Consider the following 23,857-nt stretch of genomic DNA (forward strand, 5'->3'; position numbering starts at 1 on the left):
ACGTTAAAGAGCGGGGGTTTTACAGGGGGCTGCAACTGGGAGGGTTAGAAGGTTTCAGACTGCGGATCAGATTTCAGAAGAGCTCATAGGAGTTCTCAGCAAGGGGTATTTTGCAAGGACGAAAACAAGCATCCAAGGGTGACTACAGGACACACCTTTCTATTCAGGGTTCCGTGCACTCGGTGCCACTGGCGGTTCATCTCCCCCAGGTGCTCGGCAAACTCCGTCCTTTCATAGCGCTTGCTTTCGACATCGCAGGTGCTTAGCTGAAGCAGTGACTGGTTAACAAAGTCAACTATCCATTGCTTGTAGTCCATCTCCATTCTGAACTCCTAAAACATACGGACAAGCAAAATGAAACACCCCTGGCAGAGTGGAAGGCCATCACACAAATTGGATTTTTCTTACGGCTGGACTCTAGGGGGCGCTAAGTGCCTAGCCTTTAATCCCACCGTCGGAAGCGCCTCACACTTTCCCCACCTTCGGCGGGGGAGGGGGGGCAGAGTGGTTGCTTTATGGGCAACACATTCTTAGGCACAGCAAGACTCGCTTCCCTTGGAACACACTGGAAACTGCACCACATAACGGGAGCTGCTCTCTGTACTGGGCTAGCAGGTTCCTGGTCTGACACAGAGGTCCTGTGAGAAGTTGCCTGTGAGTTAATGTGAGATTCTGAGTCATCTGACGACTCAAGGAACAACAGGACAGAAAGCAAAAGGGTCTGTCACACCTACAGGGAACCTGGCCAACTTAGGCAGCTGTACTATCCCTTGGTGACAAAGACCTTCTATGGCTATTTTGTTCTATCATGGCTTTAAGTTCTACCTTGATCCTAAACCCACCAAGGGTAACTATGTATCTGTCAAGCCTGCCATCTGTTGGGTTTTGCTCAAGAGAGTTCTAGCTCTGCTAATGGAGACAGCCAGGAGGAAGCAAGTAGACTGTTCTAGTAACTGTAGTTTATGCAGACCTTTGGAAGATGCTACTAGGCACTCAAGCTGGGATGTGATGGTGGATAAAAACCCAAATCAGGCCAGACATGGTGACATACACCCAGTCCTTGGGAGGTAGAAGCAGACAGATCTCTAGGATTTGAGGCCAGCCTGGTTTACATAAGCAAGGTCACCCAGGGCTATAGTGAGACCTGGTCTTGCAAAGAGGAAAAAAATTCTGCTACACTCATACTTGGTCATTAAGTGATTCATCTTCTGCCTTTCAGACATTAGCTCCATCACTGCCAGCTCTTGGAAGGCCACGCCCAGGCTCCTCATTTACCTGCCTGGCACACTCCTTGGCACACACGACTGTGTCTTGTTATATGCTAATGAAATCTACTCAAAATTCAGATCTAGAAGGACATCAACTTTTCTTTTCCTCAAGGACATTTATTAGTGACCATTGCAAGCCAAACACTGGGGTTTTTTCCAGGTGAGAATCTCAGTGGAGGCAGGGAAACACGGATGTAGCTAAGCCGTGGTAACAGCATTGGAGCTAGAGAAAGGGCCGCAGAGACAAGTCTGGCAGATTCATCTAATCGGGCAAGGGGACCTGGGGTGGAAAAGCCACTGAAGTCATATGTGGACCAAGCCTTGAAAGGTGGCTCAGAGTATGTGTAAAAGCGGGTAGTGACATCTCAGACAGCAGGGGCAGTGCACCCAGCATGTGTGTGTTGGGGGGGGAGTGCCAGAAGCAGGTGAGGCACACAAGCTGGATTTGGTGCTGATGTGGTGGGTGAAAAGATGAGTTCAGAGAGTCCATTAAGAACTTGGATTGTCCTCCCTAGAGCAATTGCCACTCCCTTCCCTTGCAGTCTCCTTCCAGTCTGTTTCTCTTATCCTATCTCACAGGTCTCTCGAGTCTGCCTTTCCCCTCTAAGTGACGTGCTTCCGTATTCAATGAAAAGGTCTTAGCCCCTGCTCTAATTACCTTGAGCTTCTGCAGGAGATTTTTGACCTGAGCGGCAGAACGCTGTGAGAGCTCAGTGTCCTCGCCTGCAGCCTGAGGCTCCACGGCGTTCATCCAGCCGATCATCTCGGAGATGGCACTGCGAGAAGGCAATTTCTCCATCTGAAGCTGCAAGGGCAGAACGATTTCCATTTAATTACCTGCTGTTAACCGGACGGATCAGGGCATCGCTAAGGATGACACCTGCTTTGATAGACGGTCTTGCGATATGATTATGCAGGTTAGCCACGAAGACAAACCCAGTATTAAAGTTTCAAACAAGTGACCCCCCAAACAATGATAAAAGCCTCCATATAAGCCAACTCAGTGGCACAGAGACAACCAAGAAATAAAGTAATTAAGCTTGATTTCTCTCGTAAGAAAGATCTCATTGGAGGAGAGTCTAGTAATTAAGACCTATATTCAGTAGTGTGTGTGTGTGTGTGTGTGTGTGTGTGTGTGTGTGTGTGTGTGTGTTGGGGGCTAGGCAGTGTCAAAGAAAATGGTTGAGTTAGAAAGATAATTTTAAAAGAGTTGTGAGCTAACAAGTGCATGCTAATTTAAATGCTGGGCTTAAACACTTACCTGGTGAAGTTTCTCTTGAATGTCTGGAAGCTGAGTTATCAGCATTGTCCACTTCTGCTCGAATTGTGCTAGAGAGGATCTCAGTGTGGCTGTGTCCGCCTCCTTCAGGTGGAGAAGTTGGTTCCCAGTGCTCAGGACTGCAGACTTCAGGGAGGACTTCTCATCAACTTCCTTGGAAAATTCCTAGAGGAAACATGGAATTTGAAAGTACCTAAGATCGGATACTTCCAAAACCTAAGTACAGCCAGAGTAACTGTCTGCACTACCAAACTAAAGATAGTAAATGTCTACACACACACACACACACACACACACACACACACACTTTACCTACAGAGTGCTGGGTACCATTCCAGGCATCACAGACGCACTGGAGAACAAAGCACATGGAATCTCTAGCTCCCCTTAATCCAGAGGATCCGTATTTTTAAAAATAGATAAGTTCATCCTGGAGAGATGACTCAGTGATTAGAAGCCCTTGTTACTTTTTACAGGTTCAGGTCCTAGTACCCACAAGGTGGCTAACAACCATCTGTAATTCCGGTTCCAGGGGATTTCGTGTCTTCTTCTGACCTCCAAAGTATCAGGCACACACAAACACGTGGTGCACATCCATACATGCAGGCAAAACACTCGTACACATGAAGTTAGATTAGCCATATTCAATGGCCAGTTTGGCAAGAAACTGTGGAACCCAATTTGGCAAGAAACTGTGGAGTCCATATTAAATGAATTACTTGGAATAAATTTTCAAATAAGATATTTGAAGTCTTTTCTATGTATAGGTTCTTTCAAGAGCATTGAAAAAAACTTATATTTTAATATCAAAGTAAGTAGCCATGGCTATAAAACAGAAGAGAGTAAAGACCAAGGGAAAGTATTTCATATGCACTAACAAATTAATATAGATCCTATGCATAATTTTCTCTATTAGGAGGTTGAATCTCAATGCCTGCACACTTGTTAGGTAAGTGTTTCATCACTGAGCTGTATCTTTGATCTGTAAGTTCATTTGTTATGAAAGAAAACTTCTCCCTCAGTGAAAATATAAAACCTGAAACATGAACAGAGAATTCTCACAGGAACTTAAAATCACGCCATCTGTTAACACCATGAAATGATTATCCTAGAAGAAGGTAGTTTGAGGATTGGCTATTTTTTTAATTATTAATAAGATATGCCAGGTTTGAGCAAGCTTGCTTTACCTTTACATAAATACCATAGTAGCAGATAGCTCTAGAAACACATCTTGCTTTTACCCTCCCCCCCCTTTTTTCTCTTTTTTCTTTTTTCTTTTTGGTTTTTTTTGAGACAGGGTTTCTCTGTATCTTTGGAACCTGTCCTGGAACTAGCTCTTATAGACCAGGTTGGCCTCAAACTCAGAGATCCGCCTGCCTCTGCCACCTGAGTGGCAGATTAAAAGCATGCGCCACCACCGCCCGGCTAATATTTTTATTCTTGATATTTATTTTTGACCAGTAGTGTAAGCAACTTACAAAAAACCTGTCGATGTTGCTTCTGATCGTATCCAGGTCCTGAGACACGTTGAGGGACTGTTCTTTCCAGTAATTCAACGTTTGCTGAGAAGATTCCAGCCATCTGGTCAGCTCATCTGAATCCCTGCTGTAACTATTGGGGGCAAAGTGAGAATGGAAATTAGAAACTCACTCCGGGGACGACAGGCTCCGGTGCGTATAGTTCTTATCTTTATTGTTAATTTCCACGATTAGCACTATTACTCAGAAATTCATGGCATTTATGAGTATTCTCTCATGTCTTATACCATGCCCCAAGCCCAATGGTCTTAGCATTTTCTAGAACTCTCTCCATTAGGGATAATCAAGAAGGAAGAAAGTCTATCCATCAACCATGACAGAGATCAGCTTGGCCATCAGTGTTCTCCAGTTCCTTGTTTACAATGAAAGTAAAACTAGCATTTGCCGCTGGTGCTCAACAACACACTGCTGTTGGCTGCGTGCTGTAATAATTACCGCGTTATCTCACATGATGGAAACAGGCAACAGAACTCCATCTTCCTTGCAGCTTCTCAGCTGATTTATTAGCTTAGAGCCTCTGAGAGGCAGGGATGAGTCTGAGGCTCAAATGTTTTCTGTTTCCTCTATCATCCTCTGGTAGTTCACGGTAACTCCAAGCGAACACATGGCCTCCAAAGAAGTCAAAAGACTCAAAGCACTCTATGAGCTAAAATTATTAAACGGTTTTTAAACTTTTATTTTATTTACTTATTTTTCTGTTTTTCAAGACAGGGTTTCTCACACGGTACGAGGTAGTGGACCTCATACAACCTTGAGTTGACCACAGTGTCTTCCTAGAGTCTTTCTCTACAGCAGAACGTGAGGCCGGCCGATCTCTAAGGCAGCAGCATACCTGAGGAGATGCTTAAGCAGGGTTTGCAGTCTGTGGAGCTCGTGGTCAATCTTCTTGTTGAGGGACAACCACTTCTCTTCTAGCTTGGTGATCTGGCCCTCCAGCTCAGGACAGCTCACGGATGCCACCAGCTGTTTGCCTTCGTTCAAGGTCTGGCAGAGCCGCGCGTGTTTTCCGTCAATGTTTCTTTTTATTTGCTAAAAAAAAAAAAGTCACAGAATGAATTAATCTTAAGTAAAATCTGCTGATCTAGCCTCTCTCTTTCTGTTTAGTAACACAGGGTCTTATTATATAGCCCAAGCAAACCTGAAAACTCACCATGTAGCCCAAGTTTATAATACATCCGCCTTAGCCTTCCGAATACTGAGATTACAGGCTGGCTCCAAATATCTGGACTAAGGGATCTTTCTGGCTCAGCCTCCTCAGTAGTGGGACCATCGGCACAATCAACCATTCCGGGTTTCACACAGGCTTGGTTCCATATGCAGATTATTTTTCGAACTTATTTAATTCTTTAATAATATTATTATCATTTTATGTATATGAGTGCTTTGTCTGCATACGTATCTATGCCGCATACACATGCCTGGTGTCAGAGAAGGCATTCGGTGCCCTGGAACTTGAGTTACAACTGGCTGTGAGCTGCCATATGGGTGCTGGGAATCGAACCCAGGTCATCAACAGCCAGTGCTTTTAACTACTGAGCTGACGCTTCAGCTGACACAAAGATTATCTTGAAAATCGGGAAATTTTAGACAAAAATTACATAAAATCTAGAAATCAGGATTTCCAGTGTCTCTGTGAACATCAGGAGATGTACTAATTCAGGGTCTAGATCCTGGTGTGCGCGGCTTTCTTAAGAAGGGACCGCGATTTGCCGTCCCTCCCACATTAGTCCACACTCCCTGCTGCCGAGTCTCACAGATGGAAACTTAGCCAGGAGGGGGATAAACACAAAGATAATTATCTATTATCCACCAGACACGCAGACCAGGGGGAGAACTCATTTGTAGATGCTTTTGATATAAGGACTAAGAGGGAGAAAAGAACTTGCCAATAAATTAAAACAGCACATTATTAAGCCGACTTCACACGCACGTAAAAGAAAATCCTTCAAAACTGCAAATACAATGACCCCCTGTAAAGAACTCTGTCTAACAGCAATTATCTCCACAGCCTGGTTCAGCTAATGCCACTTACCTGGTGGCTATTTAATCTTTAAAAGAAAATTATTACCAAAATAGAACTTTGGCTATTTTCCTATCAAGCTTTCTTGAAAAATTATCACTTTTTCTTCTTTTTTAAATTTCTAATTCTCTTCTATCCCTTCCCTGGCTGAACCTATAGGCGAGGATAAAATGTCCAAGATCAATTACAAAATGTGCTGTCATTTTCTAAGCCTTAAATACTAGTTACTTGGCCACCACAGAACCTCTGAGATGCTCCTTATTGCTGTTTATTAACGTGTCTGTGTATACATACCACATTTATAGCATCATAAGTTAACCTATAGCGCCTGTTCCTTCGGAGAAGGGAGATAAGGGCTCACTTTTACTAGGTTGGCCTTGAATGTAATGATCCTCCTGTCTCCAACTCCCAACTACCAGGATTACTCACATGCACTACCATGCCCAGTTTATGTGGCACTATATGTCAAACCCTGGGCAGGCTTCATGAATGTCAGGCAATGAACTCAACTACCTGAGCTATATCCCTAGGGCCCTCTGAGGGCTTCGATGCCTTTATTCTAGAGAGAAAAGACACGCTGGCCAGAGGGAGCTCCACACAGCTTCTGAAGACAGATTTGTCCTTGTTCAGGGGCTGCACAACTATTGTCGGTACTCCATGGCCCAGACTCCACCAAACAACCACATTGTGGACACCCGGACCTCTGTGACTCCAAGGGACTATGAACGGCCCAGAGAAGTCCACAGTGAGGTGTGCTTTGAGGGATATAGTATATTTTAGGATGAAGAATTTGTTCAGGCTGAGCAGTGGTGGTGTATTCCTTTAATCCTAGCACTCGGGAATCAGAGTCAGATGGATCTCAGTGAATTCAAGGGCAGCCTGGTCTACAAAGCAAGTTCTAGAACAACTAGGACTGTTACACAGAGAAACCCTGTCTCAAACAACAAACAAACAAAAAATTTGTTCTGAAGGCTTAGAACAATTGTTTCTTCGAAAATAGCTTTTAGGGATCAGGTAGGAAACTCACTTGTCATGCATACATGAGACCCCCCAGCACCCATAGAAAAGTAGGTGTGGGCGAATGTACCTGTAACCCCAGCACTGGAGCCGTGGGGAAAGAAAGATGGTCAGCTGAAGCTCTCTGGTCATCCAAGCTAGCTGAAACGGCCAGTCCCAGGGTCAAAAACAAGGGTCTGTCCGGCATGGTAGCACACACATTCTTCATTATAAAATTTACTTTACATTTATGAATGTTTTGTCTTTCTATCTCTATGTATGGATGTGCACCATGTATATCCCCAGTAGCTTCAGAGGCCAGAAGCGGACATCAGATTCCCTTATGTTCCACGTCACCCCAAAGGACCTATATCAAGTACAAATATGGTGTCACAACCCCAGGAAAATGTCATTCTCTTGTACCGCCCCCTTGTGAGATCTCACTGTGTATCCCAGGCAGTCTTCAAAGTCACAGTCCTCTTGTTTCAACCTCTGGAATGCTGGGATTACAGATGTGTGTGTCAACAAACCTAGGCTGAAGGCTTTCTCTAATACTGGAGGCAGGTAACAGAGCTTACGTGTCTCCTAGGCTATGCCCAATCAGAATTACACTGTAAGTACAGGTTTAGAAGCTCAGTTTTACACAATTCTTTCTATTTTCATCTTATTTCTACACTAATAAATAACAAACAGTGACCCCGAGTATTCAGCAATAGATGGAACATTGCTACTTCCACCCTCAGGGCTCAGAGAACACCGTGGAGTAGGCGCAGGAAGAACGTAAAAGAATGGAAGAGGAAGGCGAGGTCTATGACACGCTGTCCTCTGGGACCGCTGCACACATGAACTCACAGCCTCTGTGGCGACCTGCATAAAACCTGCTCAAAATCCAGCCAGTTCAAAATTATGGCATGGGACTGGAGAGATGGCTCGGTGGGCAAGAGCGGCCCTGCTTTTACACCGTATCAGAGCTCAGTTCCTGGCACCCATCTGGGAGAGATTACAACTGCCTATAAATTCAGATACAGGAGATATGATGTTCTCTTTTGGACCCCACAGGCACTTCACACACACACACACACACACACACACACACACACACGAAAAACGAAAATGCCCCCTCCCACCCCCACCCCCTCCCCCCGTGCATGGAGCTGGGAGGGGCTTGACCATGGAGCTATTTGCCAGTTAGTGGCTGCTGGGGGTGGGGTTTGCTTCTTTGGGTGTTGCTAACTGGCAAGATGACCCCGTATCTACACGGACTAATTGGTCTCAGTGGGTTATTTAAAAAGTAAATCAAAGTTAGAAGGGAGAAATAATAAGAGTTGGGGAGAGTTGGAAGGAGGGAACAGGAGGTGGAAATTATTAAGACGAATTGTATACACCTATAAATTTTCCAAAGAATAATAATAGTGAAAAGAAGCTAGGCCTTAGAGACAAGGTCACACATGGGTAATGGGTAGAACCAGGATCCAAGCCAAAGACTTTACCCAAATCCAGATTCATGCTTATGCTGAAGATTCCATATCCTTCTGGATACATCTATCAGTGGGTGGTATGATAAATAATGTTTCAAGTCAGCCATTCGGCACCGAAACCCAGCGGCCTTGTTGGCACACAGAGCACCGTGGACCAGGCCTGTCGTAAACTAGGAGACACGCTACCTGATAAAATGAAATCCTTTCCAGCAGTCTATCTTCCGTCTCTTCCACCAGACTCACAGAGGGCAACGAAGAGACAAGAACTTCCAGGTCCTTCTCAAGAGATGCGTAGTTGTCATCAAATTCTTCCCATTTCTGGACAACAGATACCAGGAGTCAGTTCCAGGGAATGACAATCATTAAGCCAAAAACAAACACTGAGATCAAAAGAAACGGAAACGTGGACCCTAAGTAGACTGCACGTGCACCTGAGAGGTGACATGGTATCAGGAAGAACTCTGTCAACAGCGGGACACAATCCCACTGTTTTTGAAAAAGAAAAATGAATCCCACTGGTATCTGTATATACTAATGTACTTTATTAATGTGTTTATTTGCTTGTAGTGCTGGGATCAAACCATAAGTGGGTAAGGGTTGTACCACCGAGGTATGCCTCCTGCCTGGCACTAGAGCTTTATGCTAACCGTGGGAAGCTGGGCAATGGGATTAAGAGAAACACACAGTATGTAAAGGTACTATCTATTCTGAATGTCACTTCACTTCACACTGTGAAGGCCCCACAATGTAAGGCAGCCTTGTTCTTCCTGGGAGAGGCAAAGAGCTAATTTTAAAATGCTTTTTTTAAAGCAAAGCAAAACAAAACAAAACAAACAGAGGAAGCCTCCATCAGGTTGTTCTTGCCTCTCTGATGCAGTCCCCAAATCTAGTGAACATCGTTCTACTGAGTTACCTGACACCTCCCTGAGCTCATGGGCCGTAGCTGTAGGGGGAGGGCCCTTGCCTCCCCCACCCCCACAACTATCTCTTTACCCTTAGTGCTGCCTTGTCCTAACTCAGTGGTGCTCAGAACACATCATCCTACCGCCCCATATTTCCACGGTAGTCCACTGGCCAGGATTTTTAAGCACTAAAGAACTGAGTTATTGACATTAAGCATCGTGTCTTAGAAAAATAACCTTAGTAATTCTCCTTTCTATTCAAAGAGCAGCCATTTGTCTTATAGAGCACTTACTCGGTCCAGGAAACCTTTTAAAACCACCATTACTTTAAAATCAATTGGACAACATAACTAGACAATAAATACTGTCACCAGGAAATAATACTGTATTTATAACATGATAAAGTTGGGTGTTTCCTTTTAAATTTTCCTTTATGGGCTAACATCTGCTGTAAGTGATGTTAAGGGGAAAGCTTCAAGCTGAAGAGGACGCTATACATATGTGGTTGATTTTTGTTTGAACTGAGGCTGAATTAGCATGGATGCATTTTCCCAACAGGACATGCATGCCCAATAGCTCTTAAAGGAGCTTAGGCTGTGAACCATGGGCTGTTTCATCCCATACATGGCTGTCACAAGCCTACAATGCTACCCATTCTCAGTGTGACAAGTCCCAGCAGACCTTGCACAAAGTGGGAGGAGTCACAGTGAGACCCAGCTCCGCCTTCCTTTCTGTTGCACCTCCACCAGCTACAGCTCGGATGCCCCCATGCCTGCAGTGGGTGGAACCCAGGAAGCCCAGCTCAGAGGTCATGTGACATACCTGCAGCACACTCTGAAGCTGGGAGCCTCGCAGGCAGGCCTCTTCCTCCAGAGCTCTCACTTCGGCCTCTTGTTCCTCCCCAAATCTCTCACCCTTTTGCAAGGATGGTGGAGACATTTTTGCCGAATAGGTTTGAATCAACAACATGTTAGCAACGAGCTTCTGGAAAAATCCCTGAAATATGGGAAAGGTTTCTAATATTTATTGTCAAATTGGGAAAATTACAAAAGCCAAGTTCCTTTAATTTTTTTACCCCAGTTCCTTTGACCAGCCTCCCTCCTGTACTTGGGGGTGGGTAACCACAAGGCCTCACTCACACTAGCCAAGGGCTCTATGACTGAGATAGGACTGGGTACCCCCAATCCTCTTTTACTGTTTATTTTCAGGGAGGTCTCACTAAACTGTTAAGATAGGCCTTGGATTTGTGCTTCTCCTGCCTCAGTTTCCCAAAGCAGATGGTGTTATGGCCTGTGCCACTAAGCTTGGCTTAATTTTTTTTTAATCCCCAACCTCAGGAGGTCATAGAAAGAATCATATGTATAGTGAACATATATACACAGTCATACATAGAGTCAAACATATAGGCACATGAAAGGAACTAAAGTGGGCCAATCTCCGAGACCCTAAAGAACAGATGGAATCTTAACGAATTATAAAGACACACTATCCTTAAGTAAAACTGCCACCAAATGGTCTATTTTAAGCAGCGACCATTAGTGTTAAGTCAATTTCCTTTTCTGCTATGATCTTTCTGATTTAATTATTTTAAGTTTTAGAATGTTAGAAGGTGGTTAATAACTCAGGAGACAAATGGTCTTCAAATGATGTTCAGTGTGTGAGTCTGAGCAATTTGAGTGCCCACTGAGACTCTACACAATGGCCATGTGAGGGGGGTTTGCTACGGGGCTGATTGGGCTTCTTTCACAAGGCTATTCTTCACCCGGTGTCTCCATTTACCCAGCTGCTTCCTTTAGTCGTTTGAAGGGGCCCCTTAATTATAAGAATCCCTTCTTTTACCCCTAGAAGTGGACACATACATAGAAAGCTTATAAAAGTATCAGACAAAGGGGCCAGCGCACACTGGCATGTCCCACCTGCAATCCACGGGCCACACGAGGCAGGACATAGCCACAAACACAGCACAACACAAAATCCTAAACTCATTTAAAACACATGATTTAAGGGGGAGAGGGCTGATTCTATTGTCTGGTTCTTGAGTATGAACTTTGCTGATGCCAATGTGATCACAGTGTCAAAAGGTGAACCCCACTGTGAGGGTGACTATGCTCTCTGTCTGTCTGTCTCTCTGTGTTTTAAGACAGGGTCTTACAAAGTAGTCCTCCTGGAATTTGCTATGTAAGCCAGGCTGGCTTTGAACTTTTAGAGGTCTTCCTGCCTCTACTTCCTGAGTGTTGGGATTAAAAGTCTGCACAACCATACTAGGTCGATCAAGAGAATTTTGTATAATGAAATGAATGGAAAATGAGAGGACTAATTAAAGCATTAGATTATAAGCCTTCCTCTTGATTCCAGTCTTTCCTAACCTCCCTAAGTCCGTGTCTCCTATTAGATACCCTCAGAGGATGAATATACTTTTAATTGTAGATTTGTTTAAGGACTCGTTGATAAAATGTTTGCCTTCTCAATCAATGAAAAGCTCCACGTAGGTGAGAAGCTTCTGAAGGAGCTTGTAAGCAGAATGCTATGTGCTTCATCAAAGAGGATGATGGATAATTATTTCCTCTGCACACTCGAGAACAACTGGAGGTTAAGGTCACCAAAGAGGTTCTTACCTTGTGATCTTGTAATTGAGCCTGCAAAGCAACTTTACTCTTGGCGTGTTGCAAGGGGCTACTTGCAAGCTTTTCTTTTCCAATACTGACTAGCTCCACCATGCCTTGCAGCAAGGCATCCTGCTGGCTCTTGGAGAGGAATGGACTACTGAGTTCCAGGTATTTGGCTCTCAGGATTCCCCACATACTGTCAAGAACATCCTGAAACAGAGAAAGCAAATGTATACAAGCATGTCAACCAGCCAAGAACTTAAATCAGGCAAAGAACACATTGAAACTCTTGGTGGAAGACCCAAGCCTTGTCCCTTATGCCCACGGTGCTGAATGAATGCTTCTGCCCATACACACCTCTAACTTGTAAACATCCTGAAGTAAAACATGAGGGAAGCCGAGCCTTTCCCCTTCGTTCCTTAGCTTGGCGACTTGCCTCTCCGAGTTCTGCAGCTCGGTTGTGTGCACATCTGCCTTCTAAGTGAGAAATCAGACAGGAGAGAAATACCACTATTAAATCAGGAAGCCCAAGGAGCCATCAAAACAGAATCACACACGGAAGTGTCTTGGGAGCACAGAGACAAACCAAGGGGGGAAATGAAAGGCCTGTCCTGACACCCCATTTCACCAACATGCAGCTCTTCTTGTCAGTTCCCCTAGAAGTGCCAGAGTTGAATTTGTTCCCAACACATTCTACGTACATACCAAATGAGGCACATGTGCATACTGCGGGATTCATGGTCTCTGCACCTCAGTGTTCTGAACACTCATCAGCTCTTCAACACCTCTTCAAACCACTACACAGTTACCTTCCAGAAAACAAGCTTGGGCCAGGGGTGGTAGTGCACACCTTTACACCCAACATTTGGGAGGCTTAGACAGATGGGACTCTAGGAAGTCAAGGATAGCCAGGTCTAAACAGTAAGTTCCAGACCAGCCAGGGCCACATAGGGAGACCCTGTCTCAAAATCATCATCATCATCACCACCACCACCACCATCATCATTATAGTTAATATTAGCAAGGTTATGGTGATCCATACTCAGGAGACTAAGGAAGGGGAGTTTGCTGAATATAAGACCAGCCAGGTAGAAGAGTGAGACCATCCCCAAAAATTCAAAATGAAAACTAAAAAAAAAAAAAAAAAAGAACAGAACAACATCCAATCATCCCTTTCCATGTCGCTGGAGATTAAACCCAAGAGCCCGTTACATGCTTGGCAAGTGCTCTACCACAAGCTATACCCCCAGCTCTCCGGGTCCTTCTCAGCAGGGACATGGTATGCCACTCCATCCTAAGGGTGCTCGCTGCTTTAGTCATAGGCAACTGTTTAATCCAATGGGCTTCAGGAGGTGCACAGCTTTTATAGGAAGCACTGCAGCCAGGGTCATCCTCAAACAGTTCTGCTAGATCTATCTTTACACAAGTATTCTTTCAGTCTGTCTGTCTGTCTTTCGGTCTGGTCTCGGGAAGCCCAGGCTGGCTTTAAACTCCCTATATAGCTGAGGATGACCTTGAACTTCTGGTCCTCTTGCCTCCACCTCCCCAGGGATGGAATTACAGGTAATCATCACGTTTGGTTTATTTAGTACTGGGGATCAACTCCTGGGCTTTATGCAAGATAGCCAAACCACTATACAATGACCTTCCAAAACACTAGCTTGGGCCGGGGTGGTAGTGCACACCTTTAAATCCAGCATTTGGGAGGCTTGAACAGATGGAACTCTAGGAAATCAAGGCTAGCCTGGTCTAAACAGTATGTTCCAGACCAGCCAGGGCCACATAGTGAGACCCTGTCTCAAAATCATCATCATTGATGTTCTACCAATTGAGTCACATCCCAAGCCTCCTATTTTACCTGTTCAGGGAGGACACAAATTCAGATCTTAGAGAAGCAATGGAACACAGTGGGTTCTCAATATTAGCTCAATAAATGAAGGGAAGCTGTTGCTGAATGAAGGAGCACTTATCCTTACAACCCTCACATAAGTCAACTGGCCCCTCAAAGCCAGATTAGTCAGGATTCCAGTGGACGAGGAAAGGGCTTCTTTACCAACACCTTTGACAACTGTGGACACTCTTAACTTTTCCCCATTGACAGGGAAAAATGAACTATTACTTTAAAATATTGTGCTTCATGAAGTACTACATGAGCCTTGCATTCGAAGGTGAAGATTAATTGTTCTTATCTGAATGACCACTTAACCTTCACCATCAGTTGCCAAGGGGTATGCTTCGAACAAGCAGCTGATGCCCAAGACTCCCTGGTCTGAGGTCAGCTTCATTTGAACTGTTCTGATTGGTTACCTGAAGCTGTTCGCCAATACTCTGTCCACTGATCGTGTTCAAAGACTGCTGTAAAGCCATTTTCTTCTTAATGAGTTGATTGTATAATCGTTTTATTTCATTCTGTATATGAAAAAGGTACACAAGGAAACAGAGAAATCTCATTTAGACCTCCCTTCCCTTTTTATTAAATTGAAATCTTCTGAAAAATTTCAACATGAATAGAAAGAGTCACCCACATATTCCATCTTTGAGCTCAGCCTGCCCCTGGATCTCACTCAGCTAGACCTAACTTCCCTTCCCTCCGGAAGGGAATAGCAGACATCAAGTCATTTCATCAGTAGTCCCAATGTTGATAACACCCCCTCTTACTAAAAACAGTACAGTTTCCTCCCGCCCCAGGATCAACTAATTCCTTCAAATGATTAATGATCCAGATGGGGTGCAGAATTCTGTAATTGTTTATAATTTTTCTTTTTGGTGTTCAATTGGGATACCATCGAGGTCTTTGTATCACAAGAGAGTCTGTAGTGTTTATCACAGAAGCAGAATGTAAGCCAGGACAGCATCTCTTTCAGTTGGCTGGCTCCCCTACTCCTTTTTTGTTTCTTGGATTCATATATGTAAGAAAACACGATCCATTTGTTCTGAGTTTGGCTGATTGCATTCAACACCGGGTGCTGGCATGTTCTCCACCCCCATGTCTGTTTTACTTGGATTCGAGAAGCTTCCTGGATTCAGAGTTGGTTGGTTGGTTTTGTTGGGTTCTGTATGTGTGTGTGTGGTATATGTGCATGCAGAGGCCACAAGAAGGCATTTTCTTCTGTCATTCTTCACCTCGCCATCATCGTCATCATCATCATCATCAAGACAGGGTCTCCCCCTCATCATCATCATCACCATCATCATCATCAAGACAGGGTCTCCCCCTGAATCAGAAGCTCACTGCTTTCTAGGCTGGCCACCCAGCTCCCAGGATCCACCTCTATCTGCCTCCTGTACTGAGGTTACAGGCATGTATGGCCACACCTGGCTTTTACATGGCTGTTGGGAATTTGAACCTAGTCCTCTTGCTTATGCTATAGCAAGCTCTCTAATCCATGAAGCCATCTCCCCTAGCCCTTAGGTTTGCTTTTCATGGGCCAGATTCCTTCATTAAGTGGTGTTTTGTTTTATTTGTTTTTCATTGTGCCGCTGTAGCGGTTTCCCAGCTCGCCTGCCTCCAGACCCTCCCTTAGCAACCCATCGGAGTCCTGGACTTCCATGGAATTGTCAAAAATAGTAACCGATCCTTCTGGCCTAGAAAGTTAAATAAAACCACTCTCCATGACAATCTCTAAGTAGCAAATGTAATACAAGAAAAGCACCATCATGCTAGATCATCTTGACACCCACACCTTTGGAAGGGGGCCTCATTTCAAGTAGTCTCCCACCAAGAGCAAAGGCACAATCTCCCTCAGCACTGCCTATGAGAACTGATGGCCACTGAGGGTCCAAGCTCCCCGGAGTCAGCCATGGGCTCAGAGTCACACCTGATAGCTGCAGCTGTGGTCAAGGCCAGCCTTCAGGGATGAGCTCCTCCAGGCAGCTTTTTCCTGGGCACGCTCCAGGCTGACTTTCAGAGCATCGAAACATTCAGGTAGCCGTGTGGTGTCCCTGCCGTGCCACGTCACTGCTTTCAGAAGAGCATCCTTCTTGTCGCCCAGAGCTAAATAAAGCTTCTTCAGCTCCAGAGCCAGTTTCTGCAAGATGGAGGGGAAGGAAGACAGGCAGTGAGCTCTGGCTTGAAGTACCGCCGCTGCAGAAAGACAGACACAGATGCATTAGGTGTGCAATACCTCAAAGAGTGCCTGCTGGGCAGCCGCATCCTCCCTGAGCAGCTCAGGTCTCCGTAGCAGCTCCTCCACACTGCCCAGGCACCGACTGAGGCTCAGAAAGAGTTCAAACAATCTTTTATCCAAATCGATGTAGGTTTCTTCTGTCATACTTTCCTAAATCACGAAAAATAATTGTTAAGATTCCTTGCCTTCCTAAACGTGTGCTTTCCACATTTCCATTAGCGGACGCAATGTATACTACGCTTTTAAGGGGGACTTAGTCTTGGATATTAGTTCTATGCATGTGTGTGTGTGTGGGTGGGGGTGTATGCATGGGGGTACAGGTGACCATGGAAGCAGTTACAAGAGGCTGTAAGTCACCTGATAATGGTGGCTGAGAACCAAACACCAGTCCTCTGAAAGAGCAGTAATCTCAACCACTGATTCATCTCTCTAGGTTTACGTTCAGGAAAACTTATGATAAACTGTTTCAACTAATGCTTGCTAGATGACCAATTAATTAAGTGTTTTATTAACCGATGAACTAATTCACCTACTTTGTGAATTATACTGTACAATAAATAAATAAAATGAAGATTTTTTTCCCTTAACACTGCGAAAAACAAACTTGAGAATATGAGACAACTGAGCACTGAGTGGAATTAAAAGATGAACCACTAGGCGAGGGGCATCCAGGTGAAGATGTAAACTTCCTCCTACCGCTCCCTGCCTCCACATTTTTGAGCAGGGCCTTGCTATGTTTAAGTTGTGATCAGCTCAGACTGATCTCGAACTCGCAAACCTCTTGCTTCTGTCTCCCGAGTGCCGGCATAGCAGGCATCAATTACCTTACCTGCTGCTCTTCCTCACTTTCCTGGACAGCGGTTAATTAAGCACGTGAGGAGTAGGATACTTTTAAGGGAGAAGTCCGAGGGGTTAGTTAGGAAGAGAAGGCAAAGGCTCATAAAGATAGAGATGGTGGTGGTAAGGGGGTCTCAGGAGGGTCAGCTATGGGCTGACTGAAAAAGAGACCACTTAAAAGGGGATATTTCCAAGGGGCCCCTGGGGCTAAGCCGCCATAGGCTGGTAAGTTGGAGAGCCAGAGCCCCATTTTAGCACAAGTTATTGGAACCAACTTTTTCTTTGCCTTGAGTTCCTGATTAACGACACCTGGGGAGTAAGCCACGGCCCCTAAGTCATTAGGCCACTTAATCAGCCTGCTGCCATTACCCTCATGTGTGGTTCGTTTCCTTGCTGTCTTAGCTGAAGCACCACCCAGCACACCAGTCAAAGCAAGCTCACGCAAGGTTGGAAACCTTGCCTGCTCCTTCCCCATCCTTCCTACCCCAAGGCACTCTGGAGACCTCACAAAGCAATCACCACCCCCTTATACACACCCCTTGTTGGCCCTGGGCTCACATTCAGAAGTCTTTGCCTATTGCTTTAGGTAGCCACTGCAAAATTCACCAGAGCTGGCAAAGGGCTGGGCATGGGGTTCAGTGAGACAGCATTTGCCTAGAGCACATGAAGTCCTTGATTCAATCCCCAGCACGACGCAAACCACCCAAGTTGGCGAGCAAGAAGAATTTCATTTCTGATCCCAAGACTCATTCCGTTATGACTCTATTAACGGCACAGTGAAGGAAATTATGGCCAATGTGTGATGATGACATCCTGTCTGTCTTTCTGCAAAATGTTATTGCCGTGAGAAAAATTCACAGTGTAAATGTAATTTCTACCTGCGTCTGAAGGCGGTTTGCTTCGAGGCGGAGATCTTCGAGCTGGGTGGTGTAAGCCTGCAGTTCGTCGGCCGTAGGGCATCTGAAGTTATACACACTCACACTGGGCAGCATGCTCGTACTTGTGGCCACCTGTTCAGAAGAGAGAAACCTAATTAGTGACAGCCTGAGCCACCGCTGGAGCTAATGTAACCGCGATGAGAATGCCTCAGCGCGCAGGCCTCCCGGGTACCCCCTCAGCAAGCTTCTGTATCCTGTCACTATAGGAAAAAACAAGGATCCATTTAGCTACTAACATGAGGGAGAAAGCACAATTAGAGGAATTAATAAAGCTAGAAATTTATAGATGTTATGTGTTTATTTAGTGTTTTTGGCAGTTCTAGGGACTGAACCCAGGGTCTTCTTTCTATATGCTAGGCAGGTACTCAACCATTGAGCTGCATTCTCAATTTAATCTTTCAATTTAATAGGCTATTCAAACCACAAACTTAGCCAGTCCCTCCCCCCCACATTATTTCAAGACAGGGTTTCTCTGTGTAGCTTTGGTTGTCTTGGAACTCAATCTGTAGGCCAGTTTGGCCTTCAACTCAGAGATCCACCTCTGGAATACTGGGACTAAAGGTGCGAGCCACCACTGCCCAGCTACTTAGCCAGTTTTTAAACTAGTCTATTTATATTGTACTAGTTTATTTACTAGTTGGCTCCTTGTGTAGGCAACTTTTAGAATGAGATATAAATCACAATTAGCTGGGCGGAGGTGGTGAGCACCTTTGGTTCCAATATTCTGAAGGCAGAGGCAGGTGGATCTCTGAGTTCAAAGTCAGCTTAGTCTACAGAGTGAGTACCAGGACAACCAGGACTACACAGAGAAACCCCGTCTCAAACCCCTGCTACCCCCCCAGAAAACCCCTAAAAGTCAGTCACAACTAGGGATAGATCCACATTTGACTTGTTATTGAAAGGGCAAGTCAGCATTGGAACTGAAGCATGTTCAGAAGGAATAGTGAGTATTGAGCAAATTTCTCAAATTGAAAATATATTTTATAACATCAATGGGCGTGCCAGAGTGGATGGGGTGAAGTCCATGAAACTTCGTGCTCTGTTGGATGGTCCTATACCTATAAGTACATGGGCATCACAAATTACAATCCATGGGCTATAAAAGTAGATGACATAAAAGAAGGGAGTAAAGGGTGTATATCCAAGAAGTTCAGGGAAAGGAAAGTAAATATGGTCAGAATCCATTGCATGCATACATGAAAGTCTCAACTCACCAACAAACTTAAAAACATAATGAAACTAAATAAAACAAAACAAAAAACCAGGCTGTGGTGGTAGAAGACTCTCCAGGGGAAAGAACGGATAGGACTTTAAAAGACGCTTACATACATATGTTTTAAGTGTGATTAATAAGGAGAAATCCAGACAAAACCCTGCCTAGGAGGCTAATTCAACTCTGAATGGTCAAATAAGGTTCTGAGCATGAAATACATTCCCATTAGACTGGAAATTAGAACTCACTGGGGCCTTTTGCCCAGGCCAAGTAAGTGCACAGCCGACTAGATAAAACCTGGTAGCTGAGGACTGGAGAGAAGATGGCTCAGTGGTTAACTGCATTGACTGCTCTTCCAGAGGATACGGGTTCAATTCCCAGCACCCAACATGGCAGCTCACAACTGTCTGTAACTCCAGTTCTAGGGGATCTGACACCTTCACGCCAATGCACATGAAATAAAGTCATATAAATTATAAAAACAAAACAAAACACAACCTGGTGGCTGGGAGCAACCAAGCCAAGCCACTCTCATTTGTTCCCGGTCTGGAGAGAACTCAACATAAACAAAACATGCCATTGGCACAGGCTGGCATGTTATAGGTTCTACAGAATCTTCTGATGCATGAATGGCATGTACACACCATTCTATAGGTGTCTTATAAAAGTTAGTACACGCTATTCATTCAACAAACAGTAACTAAGACACCAGATTGCCATAAGTGCTATGCTAGGCACTCAAATGTGAACCAAGACGACACGGATTTTCTTCTCTGACCTTCTAATGGTGAACACAGAGCATTACAGCTTAAATTTGGAGTGTCCCTTGTAGGCTGCTGGCACTGCTGTGGAAGGTGACCTTTTGAGGTCTTTTGGGTGGATATGGGCCACTGGGGGTGGGCTTTGAGAGTAACAGCATGGCCCTACTTTGGTCCCTGCTGTCTTCCTGATCCACCAAGATGTGAACAAGCCGTGTGAACCGGACACTGTGGAGGGAGCTGCCCCAGCGGCTGTGCCGTCCCCCTTATGATGACCTTCTGACACTGTGAGTCCATCATCTGCCCTTTCTTAACTGTTCTGTTCTAGCAACATGCAAATGAATGTGTAGGCAGAGAAGCAAACAAGAAGCATAGTGAGCTCCATGACCAGGGAGCAGCTGCTACAGGAACAGAAAGGGAGGGCTGGGTCGGGGAAGAAGCCACAGCGTTCCTCTGCTTTCTGAAAGCAAACGGGCACATCGTGCAGAGAACACAGGTTTCTAGATGAGCCCTCACTGGGTTCCCAAGAGAGAGAAGCACACAGACCTGAGGCTCCACGAGCTGAGGTTCTGGGGGATTTGGTCTTGAAGTTAGTTCATGGTGAAGGTATAGCCACTTGTCACCTCTTTGGCCCTGGGGTGACAAGGCTGAACCTGGAGCTGCATTTCCAGGATCAGGAACCTCGCCGCTTGTGAAGAGGAGAAAAAAAAAAAGTGTGAAAAGAATTGACACACACACACACACATACACACACATAAATCTCAGATTACATTTACACAATGTTTCATGCTGAATTTTAAAATAAACAGTTCTCCCAATACTAACTATCCAAAAGTGGCTGGAGAGTTGGTTAAGAGCAACTTAACCAACTTGCTGCTCTTGCAGAGGACCCAGGTTCAGTTCCCAGGGTAGCTCACAACCATCCCTAAGTTCAGTTTCTGGGGATCTGAGGTCCTCTGCTGACTTCTATGGGCACCAGGCATACAAGCGGCACATATACATACGCAAAGGCAAAAAACTCTAGCATGTAGAGTAAACGAACCTAAATTGCCTTTTTCTGGGGCGGGGGCTGTCACTCAGCGGGTAGAGTGACTCTTGTAGGCACGGTGCCCTGGGTTTGAGCACCAGTATCACACAAACCAGGCGTGGTAGTGCACACCTGTAATCTCAGTATTCGGGGTGGGGAAGGATTAGAAAGCCATAGCGCAAGTTTGAGACCAGACTGGGTTACACCAAACCCTACCTCCTAAAGAAAAGAGAGAAAAAATGCAAAAATACATCTAAAGATGTCCATCCTACTTAAAAATGCTTTGTCTCAGGCTGGAGAGATGGTTCAAGGGTTAGGAGCACTGGCTGCTCTTCCAGAGGACACAGGTTCAATCCTCAGCACCTATGTTGGCTCACAATTGTATGTAACTCTAGTTCCAGGGGATCGAACACTCTCTTCTGGCCTTTCCAGGCACCAGACAGGCAATGGTGCACAGACATACAGGCAGGCCAAACACCCACACACATTAAAATAATTAGAGAATTTAAAAAATGCTTTACCTCGGAGCTGATTTCTGATTTGCATCTTTATCCTGTTGGCAATACTGCAGCCATGTTTTCTTGGCATTGAATTCTGTGAACTTAATTAAATCTTTCTGTTCCAATGATTTTAACGCCAAAACCTGTAAGTGGACACAATTCAAATGGCTTAACTGATCTAGTTTTTCAATTAGCACCCTCAATGTCTTCTGCTGAAATCATCTAGTTTATACCACCTCAAGGCATTACCACTTTTCTTTCTTGTTTGCTTATTCTTGTTACCATCTATGTTCCCCACACTCAGAAGCTGTGGCTGTGGCTCCCTGAGGGAGTTTTTGCTTCACATGTGCTAGGTCCTGGGTTCCATCCCCAGCATTGCAAAACAATAAACCCAAAGAGACAACGAGTAAGCAAAACCATAAAATAATCACATGACAGCCAAATGTTATTTAAACTATATTGGATGCACATGAAAAAAAATTACCAGTGAACATGCTTTGAGACAATAACCAAAACAGAGCAGTAAAATACAGAGCTAAGCTTCCCTGACGGTGGTAACTTGGTTTAAGATGCAACCTGCCAGGCAGTGATGGCACACGCCTTTAATCCCAGCACTCGGGAGGCAGAGGCAGGTGGATCTTTGTGAGTTCGAGGCCAGCCTGGTCTACAGAGCTAGTGCCAGGACAGGTTTCAAAGGTACACAGAAAAACCCTGGAGAGAGAGAGAGAGAGAGAGAGAGAGAGAGAGAGAGAGAGAGAGAGCTTACTGTGCAGGCCCAGCATCCATACTTCATAACGCAGCCCTCCAATGGTAGCTCCGGCTTTAGTCCAAAGAGAAACACCAACTAGATAGTTTAGTTCCCATCCTTCCAACTGAGAGAACAGGAGTTACCTGTGTCTGGGGAATGTCCTTCTGTTTGCTGAACTGTGGCCTTTCAGTTATGATGGATTCAAGCTCAGGAAAGCTGACTGGCTGGAAGACGGTGTGGGACTCTGACGGCTGCTTCACAGTGGTGGGATGCTGGAAAACCAACACACAAACCAACATATATGTGTTCCATGATGGCAGACTGATTTTAAGAGACGCAGTGATCTGAGCTACCAACGGAGCCACAGGGCAGAGTAAATAGCAGCACTGTTATTTGCTACAATTTAATGCGCCTATTTCATAGCAACTACATTTAGTGAGATGATTGTCTTACGGACTCAATCTAAATTTGCCTAATGAATTTACAAAAGTCAGGAAATTTATCTTTTTTAAGGAACAAAGCAAAATGAACAAAAAAAACCCAAAGAACCTAAAGGGGGCAGTATTATGTTTATAAATATGCTCTTCCCTGTGAAAATTTTTTCTATATCAAAACTCAAAATGAATAGAATCCTCAGCCTCGCTGGATCCGCTCAAGTCAACCTGCAGCCACCAACAGGCACCTAGGCCTGGAAACCTGCACAGTGGAATGAAAATGCGATCCCAGAAGCCTGTGCGTCCTCTCCTCTCGCTCCTTTTAAAACGCCCTGTGACTCTTTGATGTGGATGGTGTCTCTGCACTGCCACCTCCACCCAGAGTACTGGCGGCAGGCTCTAGGATGTCCATGCAGCTCCATGCCTACCTGGTCCTCGCTGTGCTTCTCCTGAAGCATCATCTGGACCTTTTCCAAGTTGCATTTCACAGTCTTGAGTTTCCAGGAAAGGGCTTCGGCCTCTTGCTGAGTGGCTCCGCAGTCACCCAGGCCCTGGTCTTTGCAGGTATCTAACAGAGAAGCCACCTTGTGCTCAATCTCCGTCAGCATTGCCTAAGAGAGAACATCACCGAATTATCCACAGCGGGTTTCAGGGGGTGGGGTAGGGATTGAACCGGGGGCCCTGTGCATACATAGCATGCCTACTGCTGAGCTACACGGCCAACCCATAGCGTCAGTCTCCAACAAGTATTAGTCTCCAAAATGAGTGAGATTTGCTTTCTTGAAGTACTAGAAACTAGATGGAAGGAACCTTGGAAAAAACACAAATTTTAACACGATTCTGTGCTGAAAAGCAGGGGTGTGACTAAATCAACCCTGATGGAAGATGTTGCCCTAAGCAACCTTGTAATCACCCCTGAAAACGGATTATGATGCCCAGTGCTTCCTGCTGACTAACAATATGGATGCTAAATAGTCTGGCCACACAGTAGCCATGTTCATCCAGGATCCCTACCTGTGTACCCTTAGGTAATCTTTAGAATGGAGAAAACGGCAGCATTTACTTTCTAGATTTATTGTGAGGAGTCAGCCAATTAACTCCGTGTATTTTTGCCTTAATCCATGTGCTCTGGGCTTAACGACTTAAAATCATGTGGAATATACAAGCACGAGATTAAGAGGAAAACCC

At 45.0% G+C, this 23,857-nt stretch overlaps 1 protein-coding gene across 3 annotated transcripts in view; it reads right to left on the bottom strand.

The window, feature by feature from the left end:
* Syne2 (spectrin repeat containing nuclear envelope protein 2) overlaps positions 1–23,857 on the bottom strand; it is a 296,837-nt gene that overhangs the window by 68,742 nt on the left and 204,238 nt on the right. For all 3 annotated transcript variants that reach the window (XM_087911749.1, XM_087911748.1, XM_087911747.1), the window contains exons 67-83: positions 23,098–23,280; positions 22,379–22,507; positions 21,509–21,630; positions 20,507–20,648; positions 17,930–18,061; positions 16,212–16,364; positions 15,906–16,115; positions 14,395–14,496; positions 12,445–12,564; positions 12,097–12,297; positions 10,304–10,477; positions 8,766–8,897; positions 4,918–5,114; positions 4,026–4,158; positions 2,530–2,712; positions 1,927–2,073; positions 156–332 (exon numbers count right to left, since the gene is read on the bottom strand). In XM_087911749.1, coding sequence (XP_087767875.1) covers positions 156–332; positions 1,927–2,073; positions 2,530–2,712; positions 4,026–4,158; positions 4,918–5,114; positions 8,766–8,897; positions 10,304–10,477; positions 12,097–12,297; positions 12,445–12,564; positions 14,395–14,496; positions 15,906–16,115; positions 16,212–16,364; positions 17,930–18,061; positions 20,507–20,648; positions 21,509–21,630; positions 22,379–22,507; positions 23,098–23,280 — 2,637 coding nt within the window. The remainder of the gene's footprint in view (positions 1–155; positions 333–1,926; positions 2,074–2,529; positions 2,713–4,025; positions 4,159–4,917; positions 5,115–8,765; positions 8,898–10,303; positions 10,478–12,096; positions 12,298–12,444; positions 12,565–14,394; positions 14,497–15,905; positions 16,116–16,211; positions 16,365–17,929; positions 18,062–20,506; positions 20,649–21,508; positions 21,631–22,378; positions 22,508–23,097; positions 23,281–23,857) is intronic.

The sequence above is a fragment of the Myodes glareolus genome, chromosome 11, assembly GCF_982192425.1.
Source record: "Myodes glareolus chromosome 11, mMyoGla1.1, whole genome shotgun sequence".
NCBI lineage: Eukaryota > Metazoa > Chordata > Mammalia > Rodentia > Cricetidae > Myodes > Myodes glareolus.